At 47.1% G+C, this 19,752-nt stretch overlaps 1 protein-coding gene across 1 annotated transcript in view; it reads left to right on the plus strand.

Annotated features, from left to right (window-relative positions):
- The first annotated feature begins 376 nt into the window (after nucleotides 1-376).
- The window catches only part of C2H12orf75 (chromosome 2 C12orf75 homolog), a 43,852-nt gene continuing 24,476 nt past the window's right edge, over nucleotides 377-19,752 (plus strand). The window contains exon 1 of the mRNA XM_066591453.1: nucleotides 377-463. Coding sequence (XP_066447550.1) covers nucleotides 433-463 — 31 coding nt within the window. The 5' untranslated portion in view covers nucleotides 377-432. The remainder of the gene's footprint in view (nucleotides 464-19,752) is intronic.

The raw sequence follows: 19,752 nt of genomic DNA on the forward strand, positions 1-19,752 counted from the left end.
AGGCAGATACTCGAAAAGGATGATACTCGCTGGAGTATTTGTCCTAAACGAGTATGCTCGCTCATCTCTATCTGTAACCATGGAGACACATAGCTGTGCACAGGACCTTCAGACTACTATTTAGAAAGTTGGCAGACTTGGCTGTATAGTCCTCAGCAGCCGCACATGGAAGTGATAGGATAATTGCTCCTTTTGGATTCCCGCCCTTGAGTTTGGGCCAATCCGGGTGATGCACTGGAGAGATCCCGAGCTGTGATTGGACGGCGGGGTGAGACAGGTCATATAGGCTGCAGCGCTGTCCTAGCTCCCGGCTCCTCTCCCATCACTTGTCCGCCCGCTGGTTAGAGGCCCCGCCCCTCTAGTAAAAGCCGTCAGCATCGCTCGCTGCTCTCCAGCTGCATCCGTGACAACGAGTGAGCGTCCGCCGGCGGCATGGGCTGCAGCAACTCGTCGTCAGCGGGAGGTAAGCGGACGTCCGCCGGCAGGGCTTCCTCTGTGTAGTGTCTTCCATTGGGAATAATGCCGGCAGCTGTGGCACAGTGTCTGCCCGCTCTGTGCGGAGTTCCCCCTGTGTGCCCTCTGTGGACTGCAGGGCGCCGTCAGTACAGCGTGGGTACGAGCGTATTCAGTAAGAGAGCCTGCAGGACGTGCCAGCCGTCAAGGGTGCGGGGGGCAGTGACTGCTGCCAGCCCTCAGGGGTGCGTGTTAGGGTAGGGGGCAGTGACTGGTGCCAGCCGTCAGGGAGGCGGAGAGGGGGCAGTCAGGCGGGCGGAGAGGGTGACAGCCGTCAGGGGTGCATGGGGGGAGGGGCAGTGACTGATGCCAGCTGTGGGGGGGGGGGGGGGGGCAGTGACTAGTGCCAGCTGTCAGGAGTGTGAGTGGGGGTGCAGTGACTGGTGCCAGCCGTGAGGGTAAGAGGGCAGTGACTGGCGCCAGCCGTCAGGGGTGCGAGTGTGGAATGGAGGGCAGTGACTGGCGCCAGCCGTCAGGGGTGCGAGTGTGGAATGGAGGGCAGTGACTGGCGCCAGCCGTCAGGGGTGCGAGTGTGGAATGGGGGGCAGTGACTGGCGCCAGCCGTCAGGGGTGCGAGTGTGGAATGGGGGGCAGTGACTGGCGCCAGCCGTCAAGGGTGCATGGGGGGGGGGGGGGTGCAGTGACTGGCGCCAGCCGTCAAGGGTGCATGAGGGGGGGGGCAGTGACTGGTGCCAGCCACCAGGGGTACGAGTGGGGAATGGGGGGCAGGGACTGGTTCCTTGGGGGAGTGACTGGCGTCAGCCATCAGGGATGCAAATTGGGGTGGGTGACTGGTGCCACCTGTCAGGGTTGGGGGGGGGGGGTGACTGGCGCCAGCCGTCAGAGATGCCATTTGGGGGGGGGGATCTGGCGCCATGCGTCAGGGTTGGGGGGGGTGGGGCAGTGACTGGCGCCAGCCATCAGGGATGCCATTTGGGGGGGGGATCTGGCGCCACGCGTCAGGGTTGGGGGGGGGGGGCAGTGACTGGTGCCAGCCATCAGGGATGCCACTTTGGGGGGGGGGGGACTGGCGCCGCGCTTCAGGGTTGGGGGGGTGGGGCAGTGACTGGTGCCAGCTGTCAGGGATGCTATTTGGGGGGGGGGGGTGACTTGGGAATCGTCAGGGTTGGGTGGGGTGGGGCAGTGACTGACAGCTGTTAGGGGTGCCTTGGGGGGCAGTGACTGGTGCTAGCCGTCAGGGGGCTGGGGGGCAGTGACTGGTACCAGCTGTCAGAGGTGAGTGGGGGGGCGCGGTGACTGGTGCCAGCTGTCAGGGGGGCTTTCGGAGGGTGGGGGGAGTGACTGAGTGACTGATGCCAGCCGTCAGGGGTGCGTGGGGAAAGAGGGCAGTGACTGGTGCCAGCTGTCAGGGGTGCGTGGAAAGGCAGTGATTGGTGCCAGTCGTCAGTGGTGTGTGGGTGGGGGAGTGACTGGTGCCATCTCCAGCAGGGTAGCCTGGTGATGGGCTATGTAGTACATGGGACACTATGGTGACTCTTGTGGGGGACTTCCTTTACTACCTATTGGGGTATCCCCCTCTGTGCCCTGTTGGGATGTATGGTGACAACAAAGCAAACCTACCAACACTGGGTCCACAGAGCAATCCTGTTGTACTTGGATGTCCACTGATATTAAAGGCGTTTTCTGAGACATTTAAAAAATTCTATATATTTTTTTAGTTGCTGGCTGAATCCTTTTGGATCCCCTGAAGAATAGTTGCTTGCTGACCTAAAGTAGTCTGGTGTAAGGCTGCTGTTACCCGGTGTAGCCTGTGATGTCTTCAGGCAGGTGATCGTCCTTGGCTCGTTCACCAAGAATCGTTAAGGATCGTTAGGTGTTTCACCTGATGGCTGCAGACTGCAGTGTTGCTCCTCCGCTGTCAGGCACTACACCATCAGCGAATAAACTGAATGAGCCAACAATTGTTATGCCTGCGTAAAATGAATGAGCGAGAAGCGAATGCTTCTCATTCATCGTTCAGACCGAACAATTACTTCTCACTTCCGCTCTTTTGAACGTATGATCATTCCATCTAAAAGCACCATAAAGTCAGTCATTTGCACCAGATCTATTGGCACACACTTGTATACGGATTCTTCCCCCTCCTTACGGGCAATATGCTGGTGAACTAATGAGCAATAAGTGCTTTGTGTAAAAGCCAACTACTGTGCGTACACGTCGGTGACTAAGCAATAGTTGCCCCGTGTAAACGTACCCTTGGGCCTTATTCAATCCCGTGTATATACGCAGCCTTGCTCAAAAGTCACAACCATGTGAAGACATTGGATTCCAATGTATTGATTCAGATGAGTGATTTCTAGGTCTTGCCCTATCTTTTGCCGAGATACACAGGAAGCTCCCATAGACTTCTATAGAAGCGGGAAAAGGTGTGTGTGTGTGTGTGTGTGTGTGTGTGTGTGTGTGTGTGTGTGTGTGTGTGTGTGTGTGTGTGTGTGTGTGTGTGTTACTTAGTGTACAACGCTGGGAAAAGACAGCTGACTCTAAGCATTAGTAGTCATTCCGAGGACTTCTACCGATCGATGGATCTCAGCACCGCAGCAGGGTTTTTTTGCCGGTACATGGCAGCTGCCAGTGTGAATGGCAGAAAATACACGGTTGAAGTTTGGGACTCCATCACGGCAATTCTTCATTTGTGTGATTTTTTTAATTTTTTTTTATTTTTTTTTCTTCTTGCGTACGTGTGAACGGCGGTTGTGTAAGAGCCCTTATACTGTATTTCGGTTCTCTGTAACCTCTCTGGAATGGTTATGTAAAAGTATATGGAGTGTGAATGAGATCTTGAACATTCCTTGATGACACACAGCATCTAGTATGATATTCCTGTGCTGGTGATGGCTGCGTTCTGGTACGATTCGGGATTGTGTGCGGTGGGAAGTCAGTATAGACTTGGACTATACGCTTCCATCTGGAGATGTATACCTGGGAAAGGAATCGAACGAGAAGGTAAGTGCAGAAGATTTGAAGGACGTCTCTGCTAAATTGCCAGAGGGCATCTTGGAACCATGAATAGTAGAAGAACTCCGTGAACCTGTGTGGAAGCATGAACGGCATGCAGTTAATGAAGCACTTCTCTAAGGTTATCATGATTGGTAATTTTGTTCCTAATGAATAAACTCGAAGCCATTCCAGAAGACCATCTCTGAAAAGAACCAGATTTCATGTTAGATTTTCAATTTTACCGTATGTTATAAATATTGTCTGTTGAGATGATCCCCTCCATAGATGCAACTTCAGGTCGTCAAGTTTCTCTGTACTTATAAACCTATTAGAGAATAACAAGTTATCAGAATGAACCTATCTAGATGGGGCGGTCTTGCAGGAGAGCTGCAGCCCCTTCTGGTTCAGTGGACCGCTCTGTTCTTCATACTCAGCCTGTTATCAGGGAGTGGGATACAGCTGAAACAATAGTATCAGCTTTATCCCACTGTGAATCCCTTATAAGGCCGCCTGCAGACGGGCGGGTCGGATCTGGCGGCGAGAATTCTCGTAGCTGGACCCGACCCGAGCGCCTGCAGAGAGCGGCGCCTACTCGTTCGCGGCTCTGGCTGTTTTTTAATTTGCTGGGTAGCCGCTGCATGCGCAGTCCGGAGCCGGCGGCTGGTGAGTGACGTTTCGGTGTGGGGCTCTGCGAGCCCCGCACAGAACTAAGACCTGCCGCGGTTTGTTTGCCGCACAAGATTTCACGCGGCTGTCTGCATAGGATTGCGTTTGTTAACGCAATCCTATGCAGGCTTCCAGCAACGGAAATCCCTCTGCGGAATTTCCGCTTTTGTGCAGGCACCCTAAGGCTCATTGTTGTCTTTCAGCATGCTGAAAGACAGCAATGAGCGACGGGGTAACGAAAACCGCATGATGTCAGTGCAGTTATACACAATTATCGCTCGAAAGATGCCTTTTGAGCGATAATCGTTATCTAAATGTGCCTTTACACGGGCCGATCGCTTAAAATACAGTTTATGCAAAATGATCGCTCAAACTGTATAAGTAGCTACTCAGCTACTTAGTAGCAATTAAGTGTGCAAATGAAGCCTTCACTGACCAGTTAATAGCCCAGGGCTCTTATCTGCATTCAGCTTCTTTGTTCTCAGATGAGCAACAATGCTATCAGCACTCCCTGCGGAGAACTGCTGATAAGGCTGACCGTTTGTTTTGTTTTTTTTTACATTGGACTAAATTTAATCAGCTAGCAGTGCAGGATGAACACGTGTTTAGATTCAACAATAATCGCTTTTTAGCGATTTTTTTTTTTTTGAGCGATCTTCGCTTTGTGTAAATGGGCCTTGGTCAGACCAGTGCTGATCATGTGTAATAAACATGTGGCTATAGAAATTCCGCACACTCCTGATAAAATGCCATGTTTTTGTCATGTTAAATTCAACAAAGATGAATCCTTTTGAAATTATTTCCACCTCCCGTGTGACCCGTTATCTGTACAATTCCACTGAAATACAAACTGGAATCATCTAGGGTGGAGAAAGCGTTTGCATAAATATACACACCCTGAAACTAATGCTTTGTTGATCTAACTTTTGACTTTATGATAGCATTCAGTGTTTTGGGTCGGTGTCTATCAGCATGGCACATCTTGACTGTGAAGTCTTTGCCCACTTTTCTTTGCAAAAGTGCCCCAAATCTGTCAGATTGGGAGGGCATCTTGTGTGCAGCGCCCTCTTCAGGTCAAACCACAGACTATTAATGGGACTCAGGTTTGGGCTCTGGCAGGGCCATTCCAAAACTTTGATTTTTCCGGTGAAGCCATAGTTTTGCTGGTGTAGAGGTCTGCTTTGGGTCGTTGTGCTGACAGGTGAAATTCATCTTCAGCTTTTTATTAGAGGTCTGAAGGTTTTGTGCCAAAATGGCTTGATATTTGGAACTATTCATAATTCCCTCCGCCTTGTCTAAAGCCCCAGTTCCAGTAGTAAAAAAACAGCTCCAAAGCATAATGCTGCCTCCACCATCTTCACTGTGGGGTATGGTGCTCTTTTGGTGATGGCAGTGTTGGCTTTGTGCCACACACAGCTTTACTACATCCATCCTGAGCCCACACATTACGCACACAGCTTTACTACATCCATCCTGAGCCCACACATTACGCACACAGCTTTACTACATCCATCCTGAGCCCACACATTACGCACACAGCTTTACTACATCCATCCTGAGCCCACACATTACGCACACAGCTTTACTACATCCATCCTGAGCCCACACATTACGCACACAGCTTTACTACATCCATCCTGAGCCCACACATTACGCACACAGCTCTACTACATCCATCCTGAGCCCACACATTACGCACACAGCTCTACTACATCCATCCTGAGCCCACACATTACGCACACAGCTCTACTACATCCATCCTGAGCCCACACATTACGCACACAGCTCTACTACATCCATCCTGAGCCCACACATTACGCACACAGCTCTACTACATCCATCCTGAGCCCACACATTACGCACACAGCTCTACTACATCCATCCTGAGCCCACACATTACGCACACAGCTCTACTACATCCATCCTGAGCCCACACATTACGCACACAGCTCTACTACATCCATCCTGAGCCCACACATTACGCACACAGCTCTACTACATCCATCCTGAGCCCACACATTACGCACACAGCTCTACTACATCCATCCTGAGCCCACACATTACGCACACAGCTCTACTACATCCATCCTGAGCCCACACATTACGCACACAGCTCTACTACATCCATCCTGAGCCCACACATTACGCACACAGCTCTACTACATCCATCCTGAGCCCACACATTACGCACACAGCTCTACTACATCCATCCTGAGCCCACACATTACGCACACAGCTCTACTACATCCATCCTGAGCCCACACATTACGCACACAGCTCTACTACATCCATCCTGAGCCCACACATTACGCACACAGCTCTACTACATCCATCCTGAGCCCACACATTACGCACACAGCTCTACTACATCCATCCTGAGCCCACACATTACGCACACAGCTCTACTACATCCATCCTGAGCCCACACATTACGCACACAGCTCTACTACATCCATCCTGAGCCCACACATCACGCACACAGCTCTACTACATCCATCCTGAGCCCACACATCACGCACACAGCTCTACTACATCCATCCTGAGCCCACACATCACGCACAGCTTTGCATCACCTGACTCCTGGATAACGTGACACCCCTGGTCATGTGATTTCTGACTCCACCTCCAACGATCACATAACTGATGTAATCACAGGTCCTGGTAGTAGCTACTGTTGGTTTATCCAGTGCACAGTTCTTTCTACCAAACTGCACAATAGCTCCTCCCAGCAGTGACATCACGGCAGGTCCTTCTGCGCCCCTGTGGTGGCGTTACATTGGTGTCTTCTGTCAGGACCGCTGAGGTGACTTTAACATGCGATGCTTTGATCGCTCCTGCAGTATGACGTAATGCTATAGCATTACGTCATACTGCTTTTTGACAGGCAGTCTATCGAGCCACCCCACAGGGATGGCTTGATAGGCAGTCTGGTAAGGCAGCCCTTTCATTAGGCCCCCGTCTGCCATGGCACCTGCATGGCTCCCTCAATCTCACCGCGGGGGGGGGTGCGTTCGGGGGATTTAAATGGTTAATAGCCTCGATCGCCCATGCCGATCGAGGCTATTGCCCGCGGGTGTCAACTGTTATAAACAGCTGACACCCGCACTGTATGAAGAGAGGTTGCCATGCAACCTCTCTTCATACATACCCCGCCGCTCCATGACGTACCGGTACGTCATGGAGCGGGAAGGTGTTAAGGGGGGATTCAGATGAGGCAGATTTGCTGTGGAATTTCCATGCAGAGGGTCCTCATAGAAATTCTGCAGCATCTACAGTAGCAGGAAAGTGGATGATATTTTGAAAAAGCTACGGTAATCTGCAGAATTCACTTCCGCAGCATGCCAATTTTCAGTTTGCGCTGCGCTCTCCTCAGTCGTAGTTGAATTTTGAACAGAAGCTATAAAAACCCGCTTCCAAATCGCCAAATGGTGCAGGTTTGGTGGTGTGCTTGCTGCGGACGTCCTGCAAATTAGCCCCTGTGTGCACTCTGCCCTAATGACTGGGAAGGGACACACGGACAATACAGCCCCGTGGACATAATTATTCCGTTCTGAGTCTCCCTGACACAAGGGTATGCGGAGAACCCTTTGTTCTTTCTCTATGAAGCCGTATCGATCCCAGACAGAAGAAATGTTGCTGGATTTGGTTACGAATATCACAATGTGGTTGCTTATTAACTCTTTGTGGCTTGTGGATATGGTTTCCAATCAGCACTTGTATTTTTGCTTTAGTTGTCCCATTATTTGAGGAAGGGCTCTTGGCAGGCTGAGCTCTGTGGATCACCACATATGCCGCTGATTGATGCTCAGCTTAGAGCAGTATTTATCCTGTACAAGAGGGAGATCAATGCTAGTTAATAGATGTAATGACAGACGAACAATGCCCTTCTCAACCGAGCAATAACCAATACCCGGGCATTGGGGTCATACCAGGACATCTACAGTAAGTGCAGCTTATTCTCAAGTGTGCTGCATCGTATACAAGCCTAGAGGGCGGTTTATGGAACGCCTAAATGCAACCATTGATAAGGTTTTAAGTGGGATGTTGGAAACAATGCAGTAAGTAGCCCATACTTAAGAGTAATGACAGATTATGTAGGAAATGCTTATAAAGAATAGTAAGTGTAAAACCACATGCAGGGGCGTAACCATAGGAGATGCGGTTGCACCCGGGCCCAGGAGCCTTAGGGGGCCTGTAAGGCCTCTTCTCTCCCTATAGGAAGCCCAGTACTATGAATAAAGCATTATAGATGGGGGGACCTGTTACAGAATTGGCATTAGGGCCCAGAAGCTTGAAGTTACGCCTCTGACTACACGCAACATCCTGGTTTGATCTGTGTGGCTGTACTGCACCAGACACTGCAACACACATGTTTTAGGGATATTACCATGTAGCGGTTGTACTGATGTGTTTGCCTAGCTTTAAAGCGAATTGTTTCACGAGCTTCACATGTGCTGGCTGTGGAACCATGGTGACTTCTATAAAACCATGTGGTGGTCTTGACAAGCCTCTGGGCCACACCGCAAGAACTGCACCATGTGAATGGACCATTATTGCAAATTGCCCCAATGCCCACTGGAAATGATTTTTCTTATTTATTTTTTGCCTGTATAGTTTATGTAGGTAAACTTTCATGTTTCATTAAAAGGATTGTGTGGTTTCAAGCTAAAGAACAGCTGGGCATGAGTTATAAAGCATACTCTCTTGTCTTTGGCTTCCTGGGACATAACTGACCCGTGCCTGCTGCCCTGGCTCTCACTGCAGTTTGTCTGCTGGAAGGGAGGTAACCACTACAGCCAACCAGACCACAATGTTGGCATCATGGTGCCCAGGAGATGAATGGTAATGGAAAGGGTTTGGTAGAGGGTACCGCAGCCTCTGTCAATTGCCTTCTGGTGGTGGGGATGGGGCAGCGGGAGACAGTCAGTTGTGCCCCGGGGAGCCAAAGACTAGGGTTTTTTTTCCCCCGCTCTTAAACCCATGCCCAACTATTAGAAAACTTTTAATCTAAAACCACGCAATCTCTTAAAGAGAACCAGTCACCTCTCAAAAGCACCAACTAAGTTTTGGTGCTGTTAAGGGAGGTGATGGGAAACCAGGTGATGCATTTTATGCTTGCCCGCACTGCCAGCCGGTGAAGTCCATGCGCTGTACAAAAATCTGACTCTTCATATTGCCATGTTCTCTCATAGAAGGCCCATAGCAGTTCGGCAGTGTTGTGTGCAGAATACAACTGTTAATAATCTCAGGCAATTGTCAATCGGGGTTGAGTATCTCACAAGCATGCAGCTGGGATGCCGGAGTTCTGCAAGCTCACAAGCTCAATCACCATCTGCCTTTACCACAACATTAATAGCTGCGCCCTGGGGAGAGATCGCTTTTCACATTGTTTTTTTTTTCCTACCGCTGGTCATCCCTATGAATTCATGATGCATTGTTCTGCAGAATGAGGGGTTAAAGGGGTTGTCCCGCGCCGAAACGGGTTTTTTTTTTTTTGAATAGGCCCCCCCCGTTCGGTGCAAGACAAACCCGATGCAGGGGTAAAAAAACCCAAAATGGATAGTACTTACCCGAATCCCCGCGCTGCGGCGACTTCTTACTTACCTTGCTAAGATGGCCGCCGGGATCTTCACCCACGGTGGACCGCAGGTCTTCTCCCATGGTGTACCGTGGGCTCTGTGCGTTCCATTGCCGATTCCAGCCTCCTGATTGGCTGGAATCCGCACATGTGACGGGGCGGAGCTACGAGGAGTAGCTCTCCGGCACGAGCGGCCCCATTCAGAAGGGAGAAGACCGGACTGCGCAAGCGCGTCTAATCGGGCGATTAGACGCTGAAATTAGACGGATCCATGGCGACGGGGACGCTAGCAACGGAGCAGGTAAGTGAATAACTTCTGTATGGCTCATATTTAATGCACGATGTACATTACAAAGTGCATTAATATGGTCATACAGAAGTGTATACCCCCACTTGCTTTCGCGGGACAACCCCTTTAATTGTCTTCTGCTGGAGGTTGCACAGCTTCTGTTTTCCAGTAAACCATTATGAACATGTAACCAAGTTTTCAAACTTGCACAAATGGTTGTTCGGTATCTGCAATACGGTACTGATGCATGTGATCTGGGTCTCGCATAATGCCAAAAAAGTGGTGTTTTTTTTGTTTGTTTTGCCAATTTAACTGTTGCTCGGCGAAATATCAGTCTGATGCAAACCCTTACAGAACTTAATGGGGATAACAGTATGCAGTATGATGTAGTGTCTTACAGGAAGCCTGCAGGATTTACTCTAGAACACACCAAGTGAAAACCTCTGTCAGGACTGCAGATGGCAACAAAAATGGTAACCATTGCAACCAAAAGTTTTCAGGTGCCACTAGAAGTTTGACTGAACTCCATTAGTAAGCAGTAGGAAGGTGCAACTGTATCTAGTTGTGCAGCTGAATAGTAAGGCTAGGTTCGAACTGGGCGGATTTGCCGTGGAAATTCCATCCGGAATGTTGCCGCAGCAAATCTGCCTGCGGCGGCTAATTGCAGGTTTAGCCAGCCATGTGGACGAGATTTCTCAGAAATCTCGTTGACACGGGACGGTGAAGCTGTCGTGCGGATTCACCGTCCGCAGCATGTTCGTTTCTTTTTCTTCCGCTGCGCTCTTCTCTATGGGTTTTGAAGCAGCAGCTTCCCAGCAGAAAATTTTGTGGTTTTTGGCTGCAGACAAACCACGAGAGCTCCGCCTGGAATCCGCCCAGTGTGAACCCCAGCCTAAGGGCGAGCACCCACTGGCGTTTGCGTTTTCCGCGGGAAAAAAACGCAGCGTTTTCGCCGCGTTTCCCGCGGTTTTTCCGCCCGCTTTCCGCTGCGTTTTTCGCGGCGTTTTCGCGGCGTTTTCGCGGCTTTTCCATTAATTTCCATGGAGAAAAATAAGGACACATATGCAACTGACAGCTCCTATGTTAAAAACGCAAACGCAACGCAAAAAAAACGCCAGTGGACAGGAACACATGTTATCTCTATGCCTGTGCAGGAAAAACGCAAAACGCAAAACGCAAAACGCAGGTAAAAAAACGCCAGTGGGTGCTCGCCCTAATGGTGGCTTTACACACGGCATCTGCTGTGAAAAAAGCTGAAGCTTGCAGCAAGAAAGGAGCAGATTCAAGAGAAATGGGAAATATAAAAAAAGGACTTGTGCTCCTTTCTGGATACACGGTTCGCTTTCACTAAAATCAGTGGTGACCTTTTTTTTTTTTTTTTGGTAATCAAAACCCTTCCTCCAGAGAATTTCTGAGGTCAATAGTAAAATGCCCTACTGTGTTGTAGTGGCACCCACTTCTACTATGTTTTGCAAATCGCAGCATGCTTTGGGTATGTTTTTTCCCACTCATGCTCTGGGTATGGCATGCCTCCAAAGAGGAGAAAAATGCGTTAGTGTGCCTGTAATGTCTAGAGTATGATGGTCTTCGGCCTCGAATCAGTAGTTGTAGATGCAGTAACGTGGGACTCGTGTCCTTTAGGCTGTATTTACACGGCCGATATCAAGTTCTGCCCAACCCATATGCAGTGGGACACTGCACATTGCAAGTCGTATTCCTACATTTGAATTGCACTAAGACTGCAGTTTTTCCAACCCGCACTGTTGGTGCAAGAGGAAAAACGCCTGTGGCGCAGTGTTAAGGCAGCAGTATGCAGTCCTAAGCTCTTGTCCTGAAGGTTGCATGTTCAATCCTCACGTGGTTTAGGTAGCCGGCTCAACGTTGACTCAGCCTTTCATTTCCGAGGTTGGTAAAATGAGTACATGCTTGCTGGGGAGTAACAAATTGCTTGAAAGCACTGCAGAATAAGTTGGTGCTATACAAGTATATATTTTTTTCTTATTTTTAATTAATCCACTGGAAACAATAGGTTAATACATCACATGAGTTCTTACACCAAACACAGAAGTGTGATTTTTCTTAGCCATGTAAATATGGGCTCATATGGAGTTTCAGAACTCATACAATCACAGCCCACAGGGATTGAACAGTAGGTGAAACCGGTCACTTCAACCTCCTGACATTGCTCAAATGGAGAAACCTCTCTGATGCTCCTTGATCCAGTTCCTGGTGGTTGTTGACTACAGATGCCTCAACTAGAGGAGTGGAGTATGCAGTGAGCTGAATTGTACTATAAGTTAACTTCTATATTATGGGAATATATATATTTGGAAACCAGATATCGGATTGGCTGTTATGCCATTATGAGACAGTGATGGACAGAATGGCCAGTTAGACCTACAGCCTTCTGGTAATTAATTATTGCCTATCTTAGACACAGGAGTATATCTATTATTGAATCTGAGCATAGAAGTTAAAGGGGTTGTCCCGCGATAGCAAGTGGGGTTATACACTTCTGTATGGCCATATTAATGCACTTTGTAATATACATCGTGCATTAAATATGTGCCATACAGAAGTTATTCACTTACCTGCTCCGTTGCTGGCGTCCCCGTCGCCATGGTGCCGTCTAATTTCAGCGTCTAATCTCCTGATTAGACGCGCTTGCGCAGAAGGGTCTTTTCCCTTCGGCTCTGTCCGGCAGCAGCGGCGTTCTGGCTCTGCCCCTTCTACGCATCGCGTAGCTCCGCCCCCTCATGTGTGCCGATTTCAGCCTCCTGATTGGCTGAAATCGGCACATGTGAGGGGCGGGGCTACGCGTTGACGTGTAGAAGGGGGCGGAGCCAGAACGCCGCTGCTGCCGGACCGAGCCGAAGGGAAAAGACCCTTCTGCGCAAGAGCGTCTAATCGGGCGATTAGACGCTGAAGTTAGACGGCACCATGGCGATGGGGACACCAGCAACAGAGCAGGTAAGTGAATAACTTCTGTATGGCATATATTTAATGCACGATGTATATTACAAAGTGCATTAATATGGCCATACAGAAGTGTATAACCCCACTTGCTATCGCGGGACAACCCCTTTAAGGCTAGAGGAAACTAACCGGCTCACCAGCAGAATGCACAGACTTGACTCAAATCAATTGCAGAAGACAGCCAGAGAAGGATCCAGCATCTGTAATATCATGGCTATATTGAGGGATATTAAAATCCCAACAAGAACCTACAGTGGCTCGGAAGAGGCTTCTCTGCAGAGCTATGGACTAAGTCCTATACTTTCACACACAAACTGTCCATCTTGAGCAAGGCACAGGAACTAAACTATAAAATAATGACGCAATGGTACAGGACCCCTGACAAGATGCATAGAATCTTCCCATCATCTTCTAGTGAGTGCTGGAGGTGTGGTTCGGGGTTGGGAGACATGTACCATATATGGTGGAGTTGTTCACTAATTACTCCACTATGGAACGACGTAGCCAGGCTGTATGAAGCGGTATGTAGGTCACCTCTGCTCCTTACCCCAGAGGTGGCTCTTCGGTCTATGTTTTCCAGGTCTCATCTCCCATGTAAAAAAGGGGCTCCTAAGACATTTTATAATGGCCATGCGCCACATTATCTCCCTACACTGGAAACTGAGGGGTGAGTTGACTAGGGCCATGTGGACCGAGGCACTAGAACACATCAGGTACATGGAGGAGCTCAGGAGTACTGACATGAAGGGAGACCGGGAGGCAGTCAACTTCTCTGAAACCTGGACGGTGTGGCTAGACTATAAAAGTTCCGATGCCTTTGGTAGTTGGCTTACTGATGGCTCAACATAGGAATCCACAGTGAGCACCTCCCTGGATTTAAGCCGGGACCTTACCACAAATCTCAAGACCCAAAATATTGGGCGTGGGGCCGAGACGGGAGCTAACCTCCACCCTTTCACCCCCACCCCATCTTCTAACTTTCTTGTTCTACTCCAAAACTGTTTTCGTAGGTCGATACAGGTTTGCGGGATATGCGGTGGGCGGACCCCCACACATACACACGTCTCTGACTCATAGCTTATCTCTCCGACCCCCTGGGCACGGGGTTAAAATTCGCAGGTTTCCTGTGAGATCGCACAGACAAATATAAACAGGGTCACCGCAAGACCACAGAACGTTGGGGGCCCGCGGGTCGCATCGTTCGCGCTTTAAGACTACCTCGCTACGTGGAATTATATTACAATGTCTAGTTTTTAAGATCGTAGGAAGTCTAATGTTTAAGGTTTGCACCCTAGGTTGAGAAGTGCCAATACCATATATCCAATGTCCACTATAACCTACCCATAGATTGGTACATGACTGCGATTTGCCATAAGATATGTAATGAGACAGGTCATTGGTTTATTACTCTGTTTGGCGAGTTTCATCTATTGTTCGACTATCTGTACGGATTATGTTTTGTCTAAGGAAAAATCAATAAATACTTTTTGAAAGAAGAACCGACAGTGGTCCAACAAACTGACGCATTTCAAGCTGTCTCTCACGACCCGACTTGAATTGCAGATTCTGGGAGTGTATGATCCTCTGTAATACCCGGATCAATCAAATGCATTGAGTTCTGCAGTCCCAACCACATTAGCTTGTCAAAATTGCGTAATCGGCAAGCAGAAAATAGAACGCAGCATGTTCTATTTTACCACGGATATCCACGACAGAGCCCGTTATTCTCTATGGCCGAGAATATGCCCACAGGAATTACACAGGAAATCTAAACAAAAGTGTACAGCGCACGACCGCCTGCGTGAGGATGCAACTATGAGCAGTACAACTTTGCGCCAGTAGGTAGGGTTACCGCTGGGCTTGCAGGTGGAATCCGTTGCAGATTGCGCATGCGTCCGTGTAAGCCCGGCTTTAATCCTAATATAACATGGCGCACCTACTCAGTTTAACCCTTTGAGGACATGGCCTATTTTGGGCATAAGGACGCAACAATTTGGGGGTGATTTTCATCTCCAGTTTTCAAAAGCCATAACTTTTTTTTTTTTTCCCCCTCGACATGGCTGTATAGGGCTTGTTTTTTTTACGTGGTGAACTGTAGGTTTTACTGGTGCCATTTTTGGGTACATAAGGCTATATTGTAGAACTTCTAGTAATTTTTTTGATAGCAGGGAGAAAACACATCAATTCTGCCATTATTTTTTGTTTTTTACAGCGTTAATTATGCAGCATAAATGATACATGTTTTTCCTGCAGGTCGGTACGATTGCAACGATAAAATAATTTTTTTAGATTTTTCCCCTTTTTCGCAATAAAAACCTCTTTTGTTTTTTCTAAATCTCTGCATTTAAAGTCCCATAACTTTTTAAAACATTTTTTTCCATGGACTGAGCTCTGAGGGCTTATTTTTTGCGAGACGAGTTAGTTTTTATGGGTACCATTTATTGCTTTTTTTTTTTTTTTTTTTGAAAGGCAAAATGAAAAAAATAAGCATTTTGCGTTCTTTTTTTTTTTGGTTTTTTTTCGTTATGCTTTTTGCTGTCCAGGATAAAAAGTGTCTTAATTTGTTGACTTCAATGGAAGCTGTTCGTGCGGGAACCGCACTTAAATAGAGCGTGCTGTGGTTTGACTTCCGCACCCAAAGATCCGCCATTCAAATCCGGATGCTTTAATTACGTTGCGGACACCCATTTTTCCCGGCTTGAACAGCAGATCATTCTGCAATTCCAATCTGCCCGTGGACATTGGACTGTTCAGAGCCATCTCTGCCTGTGTCTTTATGGATGTGAAGTGTGAGAATAGAAGACCAAGTAACAATGTGCAAAAAAATATTAAAATGAACATCCTTTTGCTCTTAGTAAACATGGTGCAAGAATGGGATATTGTAGCCTTGTCAGCAACACATGGCGAGGCAGGAGTTCAGATGTAAACTGCAAATCAGAGGTTGGATGTTGGTAAAAGCTGTTGTAGCGGCGGTAAAGTGCACTCTTGTCCCTCCAGAATATAGGTCATCGCTGACTGTAAATGTTCTAACAGGATGACTCTGCAGACAATATCGCCATTAGACGTAAATCATTTGTTCCATCGGCGCTCTCCTTTGTTGGCTCACTGTGTAATGGACAAGGCAATGTTTGTATAAAAACATACATCTGCTAATTGCTGGGTAATTTCTGTAATTGCATCTCCTGAAAAACTGCTTATACGCTACATTGGTTTTCGCAATGACTACACGAAAAACCTAACATGTTTATGATCTCGGTAACTCCAGAATCTGGAATATATATTGGTCATTGTACCGCAATTGGCACAAACTTAATGTCGCGATAAAAAGCAGGCGCTGTGAGCGGCCTTGGCGTGATGCAGATGCTCTACTGGTCCATATGCTGTAATGCCACGGGGGGGGGGGGGGGGGAGGTGGCGCAATACCTTCCTAATAGACGATGTAAAGTTGGACATATACTATGGGGACACTAGATACCTCGCTGATTTTGGTTGGGGACTGAGTGGTGGGACCCCCACCAATCCTGCAAATGGATTTCAGTAGTACTTCAAGTGAACTGAGCGCAGTCACACATGCACTCTGCATCTCCATTTATTTCAACAGGGCTGCCAGGGATATCAGTGCTTGGCCATCTTTAACAGTCCATTATACAATTAAGTTTGTATTTAGGGTAGAGAAAAGATGGCAACCTAATAACTATGTATAAATGTATCAGTCAATACACAGATCTCTCTATTTAAACAAGGGTGTATCCTGTACATCTACAGTCCTTGGTTATAGTGAAAAGTTTCTACACCAACATAGGATTCTCTACCTCTGTGAAGTCAGCACCCCATCTTTCAAAAAAGTAATTTTTTTTATAAGTTCTGGATGCACCCCAAAGAGTTCTAGAGTTCCCAATTAATTTTTAAAATAGTTCTAGCGAATTAGGCAAAAAAATCAACAACTGTATCTCTGCGGTGCTAACTTCCAAAAATGATATTACTAAATCAGCGAGAACTTTGTAAATATGGGTATTAGAGCTTTGAGCAATAAGTTTTTTTTTCAGAACTCTTGAGGTGCTACCCAGAACTCTTATAAAATCGTGGGATTTCCCCAAAATTTTTTTGCACATAACTGAAATTTTTGGATCCAGCATTTGAAAATCAGCGAGAACTTTGTAAATATTGGTTCTAGAGCTTCGAGCATTAGCCCTTTCCAATCCATTTATTTTTTCTCACCCATTCTCCCCAGCTCCAAATAAATTGGAGCTGGGGAAGATGGGTGAGAAAAAAATACATTTTCCCTGCACCCTCCTGAACTGACAGAGTTCAGAGGGTGCAGGTGCTCACTGCACTGTGGGGGGGGGGGGGGAGGACCTGCTTACCTGTCAGGCGTCTTCCGCATTCTCCTTCTGCCTCCCGGCTTGGCGATCATGTGACCGCTGGGGTCAGGTGGCACATGGTGGTCACATGATCGCCGGGCCGGAAGACAAGGAGAACGGGCAAGACGCCGGTCAGGTAAGCAGGTCCCACAGTGCAGGCTCCCGGCTCGGCGTTCATGTGACCGCCGGGGGTCAGGTAACACCGGCGGTCACATGATCGCCGGCCGGAATCTCTATGCATTGCATAGCGCTAATTGAGCGCTATGTAATGTGTAAAGGAGAAGGCAGAAAGGATTAAAAACCCTTTCTGCCTTCTCCTAGGGGGTCCTCGATGGGGACCAGTGCACAAGTGTATCTGCACCCAATGTGTCTGCCAATCGGCTGCAGATGCACTCCTGCACTGCAGTGTCGGGCCTGCCCCGACATTGGAGCTGTGGAGGAAAATGATGATGTCGGGGCAGGCCCGACATTGGACTGGAAAGGGTTAGGACTTTTCTTCAGAACTCTTGAGGTGCTACCCAGAACTCTTATAAAAATCGCAGGATTTCCCAAAAAATTATTTACACATACTAACTGAAATTTTTGGATCCGGCATCTAAAAATCAGCGAGAACTTTGTAAATATTGGTTCTAGAGCTTCGAGCATTAAGAGTTTTCTTCAGAACTCTTGAGGTGCTACTCAGAACTCTTATAAAATCGTGGGATTTCCCAAAAAAGTTTCTGAAAAAAACTCTTAATGCTCGAAGCTCTAGAACCAATATTTACAAAGTTCTCGCTGATTTTTAGATGCCGGATCCAAAAATTTCACTTATGTGTAAAAAAATTTTTGGGAAATCCCGCGATTTTTTTATAAGAGTTCTGGGTAGCACCTCAAGAGTTCTGAAGAAAACTCTTAATGCTCGAAGCTCTAGAACCAATATTTACAAAGTTCTCGGTGATTTTCAAATGCCAGATCCAAAAATTTCAACGTTATGTGTAAATAATTTTTTGGGAAATCCCGCGATTTTATAAGAGTTCTGGGTAGCACCTCAAGAGTTCTGAAGAAAACTCTTAATGCTCGAAGCTGTAGAACCAATATTTACAAAGTTCTCGCTGATTTTTAGATGCCGGATCAAAAAGTCAGTTATGTGTAAAAAAATTTGGGGAAATCCCGCGATTTTATAAGAGTTCTGGGTAGCACCTCAAGAGATCTGAAGAAAACTCTTATTGCTCAAAGCTCTAATACCCATATTTACAAAGTTCTCGCTGATTTAGTAATATCATTTTTGGAAGTTAGCACCGCAGAGATACATTTGTTGATTTTTTTGCCTAATTCACTAGAACTATTTTTAAAATTAATTGGGAACTCTAGAACTCTTTGGGGTGCATCCAGAACTTATAAAAAAATTTACTTTTTTGAAAGATGGGGTGCTGACTTCACAGAGGTCTAACCTCTACTGTAAGAGCAGTGGGACTGTAGAACTGAAGATGTGGTGATGAAATCTCTAAAAGAGATCAAAAGGGGCCTGGGCCCATTTCTTGAGTAGAATTATGTTATGGTCGTTAACTTTAGAAGGGTTGTTGATCCAAGGAGTTCTTACTGCGAGATTTGGAGTCGGAAGGAATATTTTTAACAATTCTGGTTTAGTCACTGACTGCATTTTGCATGGGATGATTATCGTTTGTGTAAAAGGGCCATTGGGCACTACAATATTCTTGGGGAATCTGTATCTCTAGTGTCTAAATATGGGAGCTTTGGCAGCATTTAACAAATAAGGTACTGTATTGAGGGGGTTGGATTATATGCGAGGTGTCCAGGTTGAACATGGTTCTGGGTGATTTCTGTTTCCTGCAGATTATTCCACATTTTTTACTTTATAACAATAATTTTCTTGAAAATAGGGGTAACTTGTACAACCTAAGGGTATGCCCAGGTTTGCCGTTAATGCTGTACGAGACTGTTGTGTTTTTTTTTTCTTCTTAGCCATACACTGGAATGAATAGAAAAGAGGAACACCTATAGCAAAAACTAACTTTCCTTATTAATTTATAGTTTTGACTCACTATATAATCTACTTGTTTCCAGCCATGGAAAAGCCACCACAAGAAATGCTTTTTGTAGTGCGCTTAATATTTTTCTAGAGCGATAAATGAAACCTTTGACAACACAATACTGAATAAAAGCCACAAATTACAGCATTTTCCAAAATGCTGTGCAGCACAAACTAACAATAGTTGAGCCCAATACAGTTGCAAGATAAGGGGAAGCCTTTGATAACATCAGATCATGTATGTAATCAATGCAGAAATCCAAGTTAAAGCCTATTTACACGGGAAGATGATCACTCAAAAGGCAGTTGAGTGACCGTTTTGAGCGATCACTTTGCATAAGCTCTTAAGTAGCTAGTTAGCTACTTAAGAGTTTATTAGCGT

The sequence above is a fragment of the Eleutherodactylus coqui genome, chromosome 2 (assembly GCF_035609145.1).
Source record: "Eleutherodactylus coqui strain aEleCoq1 chromosome 2, aEleCoq1.hap1, whole genome shotgun sequence".
NCBI lineage: Eukaryota > Metazoa > Chordata > Amphibia > Anura > Eleutherodactylidae > Eleutherodactylus > Eleutherodactylus coqui.